We start from the raw sequence: 12,446 nt of genomic DNA, 5'->3' as shown, positions 1-12,446 counted from the left end.
ATTAATTCTCCAGTTTTGGTGTTTGAATATAGAAGTTCATAAATCTAAATACTCTTCAAGACTGCTAGGTTCTGAACAAAGTCAGTACATATAAAATCAGAACGAATTCTTGGGTTTGAATCTTGTGAATAAATTTCAAGGTCACAATTTTTTTAACCTTCTGAGATCTGGTAGGGCTGTGTAACAGAGCCCAATACCTAGGGTATGTGCAATTGAAGAAGAAAACCTCTTGACCTGACAGTATGTACTAGGATATTGGTGGATGATAGCATGCATTTTAAATATGGGACCTGTAGCATGCGTGAAGATCTAGGCTGTACTGTCTGTTGGCATCTAGAGTTCAAAGCGTCACTGTGGTATTTTTGTCCAGTCCTTTAGGATGCAGCCTGTTTTTTGACCAACAGTTTGGGATTTTTTTTAACTGAATTAGGATAAAGTATGGTGTAGTTCATTTGAAATACTATCTACTGTATCTAGTAGTTAAATCTGTCAAAAAAAAAAAAGGGGGGGGGTAGGTAAGCTCAGTGTAGGATGATGGACAAACACAAGTGATGTTTCAAAAACAGTTGACAAGAGAATGGTCAATTGAAAAACATGCCAAAGTGTAATTTAATTAAATCAATGGGGGGGGGGGGGGGGAGGGAGGGGAATATTTCTAGTGTGTTCAGTTTGCTATTGAAAGAACAGATATTACTGTCCTTTCATGCCTTTGATAACTGGAGCTCTAAAGAAAAATAGGTAGGCAGAGCTCCAATGTAGCTAAGCTAACAGCAACAGCTAAAGTGCCTTGACAGCTCTGGAGATGAGATACAGAGGTTCTCTGAAGTGCCACATCTAGGGTGATATTTCATCCTGCAGCATGGAAGATAACCTGTTACCTTGTGTGAATGACACCTGTCCTCCCTGGCTTGTGAGAATATAATCCTTTCTCCAAGTTAAAACAAACAAACAAAACCCCTTCTATTCTTAAGTATTGCAAGAAAACTGTGGATTTTGTGCTTGTTGTAAAATGTTGTATCCATCCCATGCTGGTTTTCTATAGCTGAACTTAACTGTATTAAACCAGAAGTCAACCACACTCTCCTCTCTTAAAAGCAGTCAGTAGTGTTTTGATTTCAGTATCTTTCCTGTTTACTGAAGAATGTCATGTTGTATGAAAGTGCATAACTTCAACATTTTCAACTAAATGTTTTATCTTATTGTTCTTGCCTTTGAAATGAAGGATTAGTACTTAAAAAATTATAGTGATTAGTGGCAGAACATGAATAAATCTGTTCTTCAGAAACATGGTTACCTGGATTTGATGCAAGAATTCAACTTTATCAGGTGCATCAAATCTACATCTAAAGATCTGTTGGGCTGTCATATAACCCATACTGGTGATGATACTGGGGAATCCCTTTAGCGATAATACAGTAGTAATTCAAGAGGTATAGAAAGCTGTACTACGATTTCTTAGATGTTAATTTTGAAGTCTGTGCAAGAGCCACTTCTTCCGTCATAGATATTTTCCAGTCATGGTGATAAAGAGGTGGTTGAAAGCACGTGCTTTTAGCTGCCGATATTCTTTGAATCTGGAATGATACAGTCATATTCAGTTTAAGGTAGTAAAACAAAGTATGCGATAATTGAAATACAAAGTGGCTTCCTTTTCTTGAAGGAGCTCACTAGTCCTCAAGGAGAATTTATGAAAGTCCTAAAAATTTTCTTGTCAGTGACTTACTGCACAAAATTGTGCTTCTGCTTTCCTATTTTATCTCTACCTTTTTACCCTCATCTCGTAAGTCTTATTGTTGACACCTATTTAGGAAAAGGAATGACGTCTGAGGTGCTTAGTTAATTATGGTGTAGACTAGACTGTTGTCCCACAAGAATGTCTGGTTATGCCCTTACTGTAAGGAGAATACTTTGTATGCACCACACCAGTGTAAATTTTCAAATAATCAGTACTGTAATCTGAATAGGTTTGTCACTTAAACGTACTCTTTTGCGGGGAGGGGTGGAATTAATTGTTATAGATGGGTAATAAAGTTTGAGACATCTGTTAACTATGCTATTTTGAATTTTGCTGTGTAGATACAGCATTATTTTTAACTTGCCTCGGTCTTCCCTAGTCTCCCCTTTTGGTCCTATTTCTGGTGTACATTTTAATGATTATTACTGTGCTAGCATTAATCACTGATTTCTGTGGCCATTTTTTTTTTTCTTACACATAAAAAACCTCCATCTAAGTTGCAAAACTTTCTTTGAAACATCTTTGAGAAAAAGCAGAATTCATCTGTATTTTCATATGCTGCACTGTCCTGGGCACACTTGCCCTGCTAGTATGATATTACATTAAGTTGGTAGCAGATTAGTTTTGTGCTGGTGTTGTACTCTGGTTGAAGTAATCTCTGCAAACACTTGAGATCTTTCAATCAAAAGGGTATCAAGATTACTAGAAACTGGAACAGGCAAAGCTTGGGGTTTTTTTAATAGGTATCTACACTAAAGCATGAATTCCCTATTTAGCTACTTTTGCATAGCTTGATGGTGTAGCGGCTACCTTAAACAACAATATGGGAGGTTTTTTTTAGTTCATAAACGGCTTCCAGAAATGTTGATCCTTTGGGCCTAGGGTCTCTGCAAATAACCTCACCATTCTTTATCCTTGGATTAAACCCATGTGCTGAATAAACCTAGCTATTAACAATCAGCACGTAATTTCCTCAACCCCACACCTTTTCAGGTCCAGGTCCATGACTAGGCCACCCCAGATCACGTTCTCCAGTATGGTGTGGTGCCCCAGTGTACAATATGCTGGTGACATTTCACACCTCCCCCCCCTTGATCTGCTGGAGCCAACCTACATCAGTAAGGTAAGTCCATTTATTTTTCAATGTTGCTTAGTTCTGTAAAGTTTTTCTTGTATACCCTATGTATAATTTTTAATCAAGGGCAAAAAACTTTACAAAACCATGTGCTATTGAAAAAGGACTTGTCCTTAAACTATAGGCAGCTCAGAGATAGATGCAGTGTCACCAGCATATTTAGAAATCTATTCCCAAGACAAAACAGAATGTTACATGTGTTAGTGACTTGGACTCTGTGTGTGTCTATATACTAATAAGAACACTTTTAGTTATTTGGGGAATTTACGGTAGGTTCCATATTAGATTTGGAGGCCACCTTTTCTAATTTCTAGTTGGTAATTTATTTTTTTCCCTCAAATTTATGTAAGGAACAAGTTTGTCTGTGACGTATCTGCAGACAGTGGATTTTCTCTTGGTTAGTGCTTGTATTTCACATGCAGTGTCTGCCACATGACGGAATTTCTTCTGTGTGACAGGGGTTTTGTTGACATGCAGAAGAGCAGCAGTGTTCATGTATTTTGGATATACTTGCAAAATTTTATTTTAAAAGGTCAACAATAAGGAGCACAGACCTATAGTGTCATCTACCCAAAACCGAGACTTCTAACGCTTGGAATGTAGCATCTTGAATCTGTCAAACTTTTCCAAAGTAGGGATTGCAAAGGAGAATAATTAGCATCAGTTTGGAACATCATTTTATCTTGTTGAGATTTTTAATCTTATGTTTAAACTCTTGAATCTACTCATCTCAAGTCTTTAAAGCAAAACTTCCTTCAAGCCTTGGAAGTTGTTTTACCAGGTTATCCCTTTCCATTTCTGTTGCTGCTTTGTTGGCTCTTCTCAAGGCGTGGAACTACCTTATCTGAATCTTTATTCGTTTTCTTGTGGTGCAGTCTTCTGTTGCGACTCCCACAAGTAGAACTTCTGAACTTTAGAGAGGTTAATGTTTATTTTAGAACTTCAGAATTTATTTCATGGGATTGTTCAGCTTTGAAAGAGTTACTCCGCTATTTTTAATTTCCATTTTTCTTCTTACATCTGTGTTATCCTCTGGTGTGTTTCACTTCAGGTTTTTGCAGGCTTCTGGTCATGTGTGTAGAGCATTTAGGGTTAAAAAAACTCCATCCTTGTAGAGTGCTCCCTTACAGTTGTTACTGCAATACAACATGCATCTAAGCATTTTCCTATTTCTTAGTCAGATGGGCAGTAAATTGCCCCAAAAGTGGAATAAATGAAAATTCATCAGGCAGTTAAAATGGAATGGTTAACCTGCAGCTCCAAAAATTTGATCCAGATGTTAAGAATATCTGTCTTTTTGTGAAGATGTAATGCAAATACTTTATCTTCAACTATATGATATTTTTAAAAATATCCTGAATTCCTTCCATGTACTGTGGTCTGGATGTCCTTCATTATCTTTTTAAATGTAGATGTTGTAAATCTAAGAAGTTCAGTTAAGTGTGGTGCACTTTCTTCAGTGCAGTAGAAAACTGTGGGGAAGTTAATTTCCTTTAAGTTTTTTTCATATATGAAGGAAAGCATTCTTTTGAGTGAAACCAGAGAGGTATTAATGTATAAAGTTGACAGTTGTTAACTAGATGGTATTATGCTTGTCAATAAATACTATTAAATTTATTTTTCTTTGTAGCATTTCATCTAGACAGAAGAAATTCACCACCAAACAGCTTGACGCCATGTCTAAAGATTCGCAATATGTTTGATCCAGTTATGTAAGTAAAACTAATTACCTATCTCTATTTCTGTATTTTTTGGAAGGGTCCATTTCTTTCCTCTGACAGGGGTTTGGTGGAAATGAGTAACATGAATACCTTAAAAGAAACAAATGTGTTTAAAAAAAAAAAATAAAACTTCCTCTTAATATCTATGAGAAGACATAAATAATCTTGCTGTCAGTCTTCTGTCTTTCATTGTCTTGCTTTATATCTTTGGGTCATGTCTTGAAGAGTGTGGCATTTAGTTCAACTACTTGGAGTAATGACTGATCTTTCTTTATTCATTAATTTTGTAAATGTTCAATTATATCAGCTGTCAGGGGAGACTCATGTGGCCTAACAACAGACTGTAAGTTTCTGAAGTATAGTTAAGTATTTTGGAGTATTTAGATTGTTCTAGAGTTTGCACAATTTGCATTTAAAAGGCTGAATTTAAATAATTTATTACTTGTGGCAGTGTGACAGCCTAGTTTTGAAGTAAATGGCTGTTTGTAGTGGGAAGGTTTTAAACAAATCAGTGCAGAGTACTGGCTCCTAATGCTCCAATACAATTCTAAAGTATGTGCTGTGTATGAATAAGTAACAAGCCTTGTTTCACATGCCAAGAGGTAAGGAAGAATAATTAATTTTTTTGTAGTCTTTTAAAGCTTTATCCACTGTCCTGTTTGTATTGCCACTGGCTGTGGACTAGATCACGTTAGGAGTTGGGGATTAACACATAGGTTATTGCCAGCTAATACTTTCTAATTTTTGAAGCCTGGTTTGTTGAGTGCAGAGATACAGGGACTCCAGTAATTCCTCTGAGGTAATTTATTCCTTGATGTGATTATATAAGGGAAAAATGAAGATGTTGTGCTGTCTTACAGAGTAAAAGTGGTATGCTGATTGGGACTGAAGAATATGAGAAGTTCAGTGGAAAATAAAAGCTATTGATTAGAATAGGGAATAGCAGGAAGTAGGAAGACACCGAAGCACGGACACAAGTGATTGTAAAGTTTGGATGTATTTCTTCAGCTCTTTCACTTCTGTTTCTAGCCACACTTAAATAATTTTAGTTCTTTGCCTTAATAATTCTAAAGCTGTTAGCTAATTTAGCTGAGGACAGTGTTACCCATAGCATAGAGAAGTACTCGTTTTTCTCAGTGGCTTTAAGACTTAGTGACCATCATGGGCAGAGACCCCAACTATGGCTTCTTTCATAACTTCCAGGTTGCAGCAGGGTGAGCAAGACTGAAATTTTAGGCATTGTTCTTGAGGCAAATTGGTCTTCCTGTAGGAGGATGAGATTTACTGAGAAGTTTAAAAAAAAACAATGTCCTTATTGTCATGTCCTTATTGCCTGTGCTACAAAGGAGACTTCATGAGCTATATTGGTCAGTCTGAGTAGTACTGAAATAAATCCATTCCTGAAGCCTCACTGTAATATTTATTGGTATGCTGTATTGGTTACTTTCTTGTTTCAAAATGTTAGCTGTTCAAAATATCTACTGTTAACAGAACCTAGTAACTGAGGTGTTACCTCCCTCTAATAGGCTATATCTCTGCTGTAAACTTCAGTGTTTTTCAGTACTGATCCAGTCTGTGCCCAGCAAGTGCATTAAAAAAATAGTAAAATTTATAGACTAGGAGTTGTTCTCTTTAGAGACTTCTCTTTACTGTCTACGTCCAGTCAGCTATTTGAACAGTGCAACTTCCAGTACATGCACTTTTTTAATAACTTTTTCTTTTGGAAGTTGCCCTAGCACCATTACTGGACTGCTGGATTATAGTCCTAGTGGGACACTTCATCCAGTTGTGTGTTGCATGCCCCAGTCCATTACTCTTCCATGAGCTGTCTTGCAGAGGACTGCTGCTTAAGGATATACTTTTTATCACATCTTTGGAGTAATCTTTAAAAAAAACCCTAAAACTCCAAAACCCTCGGTGCAAGACAAACTACTTTATTCAACTGCTTGTGTCAAAAGAGGAAGGATGTTTATGTTCTGAAAGGAATGAATGCCTTCACTGACCACCTGAAACACAGACTGTACCAGTGTATGTGATCAGATTGGCACATAATGTTTTGTCATTTGCTTTGGGCACGAGGTATGTTTAACAAAATTAGATTTTAGCTGCTCTTTAAGTCAAACTATTGTATACAAACAAATGACTAAGTACTTTTGAACGATATGCCGGTAGCTGGTAGAAGCAGCCATCTGTAATAGAAGTCTTTTCTCTTGACCTGAGAAGCTATCAATGCTAACAGAGTAAATTTCATAGTTATCAATGCTAACAGAGTAAATCTTTCTACTGCCAAAAGTCAGAAAACTTACCTGGACATTGTGAACCCTCAGACCACAGCAGTAGGCTTAAACTTAGGTGTATGTTCTAGGTGTTTACTATGCCAGACACAAATCTGTTTTTTAAAATACCAGTCTAGGCATCATTTGAATAAGTCTGTTTTAGTGTTTCTGCTTCTACCACGAAGTCAGTAAAAAGAATGGTTCGCAAAGCTCAGGTAGCGTTTCCTGCAGGACTCACATTGACAGCTAATGGAACATACATATGCAGGATCAGGGATGGGCAAGTCATTCCTGTTGGGAGCCTGTTTCATTATGGGGAATCCAAGTTAGTTGATAACTCATGATGTTTCATGTCCCAGGTCTGCAAAACACAAAAAGCAGACTAAACTGAGGACGCACTTCTGCTTGATTTGCAAACAGGAAATGAGCACTTGGGAGTGATGCAGTGACTTAAGTATTTGGGAAGAATACACAGCAGAAAAGATGGTTGCATACTTTTAACAATACGATCTCTTCTTATGGTAGCTGGCTTTCTACTGATGATGCCGTGCTTCTCAAGAAGATCTGGACATGAGTCCTGGGCTGGGAGGGAACACACCGAAGTCAAGATTTTGTAGAATAGTTTGGGTTGGAGGGGACCTTTAGAGGTCCTGGCTTTTGCAACTTGGAATTACTTTATTTGCCTAACATCCTGAGCACAGCATTTTACTTAGAAAATACTGTTGTTTACACTGTTAGAGATGGGGAAGGGGACTTGTGTATTCCCTTCATTTTGAGCCATCTAATAAAAACACTTTTTTTCTTCCAACATGAATAGGGTGCATCTTCTAACTTTTGCAGGGTTTTAAATTTTAGGTGTTTTCCCTGGAAAGTCTCTCTCTGTCCCAGTAGGACCTTCATTTGGGTCTTCTTTGCACCCTTGTGTCCCTCTCCCACTTTTGTTTGCTTGTTTACATATGATCTGCTTGTGTAAGGGGCTTCAACTGGGAAGTCTGATCCTCTAACCAGTCAAGGTCAACTGACAGAAGCAAGTCTGACATTTGATGTTGCCAGAGGTCCCTCAAGTGCTGTGTTAGTGTCTTGCTCTGCAGATTAACTTCCCTATGTACAGTCCATCCCCCACTACATTTTTTTTCCATGAATAAGGAGGAAGGTAGATCAAATATTTCAAGAATTTTGGCCTTACGTAAAGAAAATTCTTTAAAACTACCCAAAGCTCTTGATAGTATTATTGAGAGAGTAAATTCATTGTTTTTTGTATAATGAGTATTCAGGCAGGCTTAAGGGTGTATTAAGGCTGTTGAAATTGTTTTGCCCTCTGCTTAGACTTATCTTATTAGCACCAGATAGTTCTTGCAGTACCCTCACAAAAATACAGACTTCTGTCTTCTCTAATGATATACCTAAAGATTGATTAATCTTTACAACAAAATATTTTTTGTGAAAAGCCCCCAAATGGGAATCTGTTTTTGATAACTTCTATTTCTGGATCTAGATTGGCACGTTCTGTCAGTACCCTATGGGACGAATGCAATTTGATGCTTTGTTTGGGATACTAAATAGCTATTTCAGTGATGAATGGTGTCTGAATAGCTAAAAAGCTCCTTCAGCCTGCCGAAGCCCTACATGTGATGTTGCTTCTGAGACTGCTGGTAGAGGTGATACAGTAGAGGGGCAGAAGCCTTTATGCTATTGTCTCCCCCTGGTCGTCTTCCTCTGCAGCAGCAACAGCCCAGGAGCGTCTTCTCCTTGGGACTGTGGCTGGCCCCTCCAAGCAGATGTGGGAAGATGAGTTTATGACTGCTTGCAGTTTTAGACAAGAAGGTGATGGCAGGTTGCTGGAAGGGGAGGACAACCCCGCCCCGAATACAGATTATGCCTTTTGATTCTTAGGGTTGAGTTTTCTAAAGTGGACTGTAGGACCCAATTTACTGAATATTCAATAGCTAAAGTACTAAATTTGTCCCAAAGGCATTTAACAGAAAATGATGTCAAGTTACAGAGGAACCAAAGTCAGTGGGGAAGGATGAGATTGTTGTGAATGTTTTAAAAAATGGTGTGCTTAATTTTTCCTTGTTTGCATAGGGAAATAGGTGATCATTGGCATCTAGCAATTCAAGAAGCAATCTTGGAGAAATGCAGTGATAATGATGGTATTGTTCATATTGCTGTTGACATCAATTCACGTGAGGTGAGTGCCTTTCCCGTAACTTCTTAATGCTTTGTTTATCCTTGTCTGTTGGACTTCAAAAAAAAAAACCACAAACAACCAACAACAAACCACCAACCCAAACCCCTCTCTTTCTGAATGCAGGGTTGTGTATACGTCAAGTGTCTCTCTCCAGAGTATGCTGGAAAGGCTTTCAAGGCATTACATGGCTCTTGGTTTGATGGTAAGGAATGGGGCTTTATAACAAAGCATGGGTAGAAATGACAGAAGATGGGTGCAGCTGGAGTTCTTTTAAATGGTGAAATGCTTTATAGAGCTGTAACAAAAACTGGATCTGTTTAGTAGTCATCACCTGGTAAACTAATTTCAGTGTAACGTCATGTTTGCATGTATTACGTCCTGAAGCAAAACGTAATAATACTGAACTTGAAGGTTTCTCTTTTCTCATTTCTTTGCCTCATAGGAAAGCTGGTAACAGTAAAATACCTGCGGCTAGATCGGTATCATCATCGTTTTCCCCAAGCTCTTACTTGTAACACTCCACTGAAGCCATCAAACAAACACATGAACTCTATGTCACATCTGCGTCTTCGGACAGGCACAACTAATTCTCAGGGAAGTTCCTGAGAAGACTTTCTACAACTGCTAGGACTGTTACTTGCAACAGGAATTTTCCTGTTTGGCTGCCGTCTTCCTTTTTTAGTGCTTTTTGTATGTAATACTTTAATGAATTAAATAAAAGTTTGAACGTTCCAGAAGTCTTGTTTCCAAAGGGACTTAGCAATGAGGCAGTAATACTGAGCTGACAAAAAAAGAAAGAAAATTGCTTCAGGAAGTTTTCCGGGGCTGTAGTAAACCAATGCATTGAAGTTTTGCATGAGGAATACACAATTCATTATAGATTTGCAGATGTGGTGACTGTATTTTTGCACCAAGAAGTGTTTTTGATAATACAAAAGCATGGAGAAAAGAAGACTTCCTGTATTTCCATAGTTTCCTGTGAAATAATCTTGTGGGTATTTTGTAACAAACAACCTACAGTTCCTGATGGTGAATAAGTTAAAAAAAAAAAAATTTCAGTCAATATTAGTTTGGGTTTTTTTGTTGCTGTCTAAGAATCTTTTTCTGCAGCTAGGGTATGGGGAAAGTTAATCTGGCATTAGTGGTTGCATATAAGTGTGAGGGGGAAAACGAACTGGATGTGGATGTACTAGGTTTTGTATATAAATGTAAACGCTGGTGGTGGCAAAAATGGTTGTTCTGTGAGGATGTCTGCATTGAAGCAGTGAATAAGCTTCCTATTTTATTCAAACCCCAATGTTTTATATGGTTTTGGCTGTTCCATGACAAGAGGCCAAATACCTTAAAGTGTTAGATACAGGTTAAATATCTTTTTTATAAGTTTTATATTAAAATACCTGACTGATTTTATGTGAAAGGTCTGATACCAATTGTAATGAATTCAAATTTGTGAGCAATAAAGAAGCAATTGGCAGATACTGGAAAAATATTTTGTGAAAAGCTGTATTTATTATTGCAATTGCCAGGGCTGTGACAAAATACCATTGGGATTAAGGGATTTTCCCACTACATTATAACTTGTTTTAATGAACCAGTTTCCTGTTAAAATTGTAAAAGGTACATACTTCCTTGCAACAATTTTGGCTGATGTGAACTAGAAGTGCGACTGACAGTAAATCTTGTGATTCCAAGTTTGTAAATTTACTAACGTTTACCTAGAAGTACAAAATTGTTGCTGAGAAGCTTAGTTGCAAATCTAAGATTATTGGCTTTACTAATCCCCACTCCTACAACAATTTTATCTAATTATTCAACTAAATATCCTGTAGGAGGTGAGACTGGAAGCACACCAGTCCCACAAATTTTACTGAAACTCACTTTACTTTGTAGATATGATGGATTTGCAGCATGAACTTGCACAAATAATGCACGTTTTTCTTATGGTTAAGTAAACATGATGCACACTATTCTGCAACAGAAAATCCTATTGTGCCTTACCTTTGTGCTTTTGTGGGCACCATGTTTATTATTGGAGAGTTTGTTAACGGAAAAATTTTAAATCCTCAGTTTTATGTCTCAGATGCTAATGAATGAGTATATATAATATATAATCAGCCATGCAGAATTCTACTTACCAAGGACAAGTACATATTTTTGATGGGTAAGTAGATTGTGCCAGGTCTGGTAGATTTTTGATGAGTTTTACTATATACATATATGTATATGTATAATATACATGTATATGTATTATATATGTATATAAACTAATTTTGTTGTATTTGATGTGCATCATAGTGATTTGTTAACCTGACCTTAGTGACCCCATCTTGTGACCTGTTGCAAGAGTGAATGTAAAAATAGTTGTGGCATTTTAAAAGGTCGCCTCGATGCAAATGCATCTATCTTGCTTCTAAAATATATTTCTTGTAAACACTGTACATTTTATTATTGTAATATGTACTATTATGCAGCTTATTTTACCTTAAACTGTTAAGTTGACCAATATCCCTTCCTGCAAGACAGATGGGAATGTGTATAATACCTGAACATTTGAGAGAAATCAGATGTTTGTTGTAATTTGTCACCCTGTCCTGTAAAAAAAACAAACAAAAAAAACCAAACCAAACTCGAATTAAAGGTTTATTAGGGGTTTTTATATGTGTCTCACCTTCTAGATATTTGGATGTCTCTCTGACTCTCATACTCTCTTCATCTGGGGGATAAGGGGGGAGATTAAAGGTTAGGTGGCTATGATGAATTAATGTTTGTTGGGATTTGGAGCTGAACGGGTGCTGGTGTGAGCTGAAACACTTCAGTGTGTTTGTCAGCTTGAACTTTGTCCGGAATTTGTACACAGGGAGCGTAGAGGCATTACCTTCATTTCTGTGTCCGGGGGATTTGTCAAATGACAGACGTGAAGAGCCTTAGCCTTGTCTCTTCAGCTTATTTCTTGTATTTTGATAGACAGACAGAAAACACAACTTTTTTTCTGTCGTTATATTTTTACTAAGCTCTTCTAAAATTGTTTAGGTGATGGTTTGTATGGAAAGGCTGTGGAGTAGGAGGACCAAAGCAGGCTCTGCGACCCTGTTATTTACGTGCATTTATCTGGGTTGCTTTTACCTCTTCCCTGTGGAAGAGGGAGAATTTCGCTCTTAATTCCGTTTCTCCCCCCTCCTTCCCCCGTTTTTCTTTGTGTTTTTTGGTTTTGGGTCGGTTTGGTTTTTTTGGTGGGTTTTTTTGGTTTTTTTTTTTTTTTTTTTTAAGATACGCAAGGAGGGCACTAAGAGCTGTCTTAATTTCGCTGCTTGCCATCAAGTTCGGGCAGTGGCTCGGTTCCTGGCCGGCAGCGGGAGCCCTGCGCCGCAGCCATCCCGCCCCGCAGAGC

General features: G+C 37.6%; 1 protein-coding gene across 1 annotated transcript in view; it reads left to right on the top strand.

Moving 5' to 3' along the window:
* The window catches only part of LEMD3 (LEM domain containing 3), a 51,033-nt gene extending 41,182 nt beyond the window's left edge, over positions 1 to 9,851 (top strand). The window contains exons 10-13 of the mRNA XM_009887839.1: positions 4,501 to 4,582; positions 8,953 to 9,058; positions 9,182 to 9,260; positions 9,501 to 9,851. Of these exons, the coding sequence (XP_009886141.1) occupies positions 4,501 to 4,582; positions 8,953 to 9,058; positions 9,182 to 9,260; positions 9,501 to 9,664 (431 nt within the window). The 3' untranslated portion in view covers positions 9,665 to 9,851. The remainder of the gene's footprint in view (positions 1 to 4,500; positions 4,583 to 8,952; positions 9,059 to 9,181; positions 9,261 to 9,500) is intronic.
* The last annotated feature ends 2,595 nt before the right edge of the window (positions 9,852 to 12,446 follow it).

This window comes from Charadrius vociferus, unplaced genomic scaffold (assembly GCF_000708025.1).
Source record: "Charadrius vociferus isolate BGI_N301 unplaced genomic scaffold, ASM70802v2 scaffold125, whole genome shotgun sequence".
Taxonomy (NCBI): Eukaryota; Metazoa; Chordata; class Aves; order Charadriiformes; family Charadriidae; genus Charadrius; species Charadrius vociferus.
This window is presented reverse-complemented; position numbering and strand designations above follow the sequence as displayed.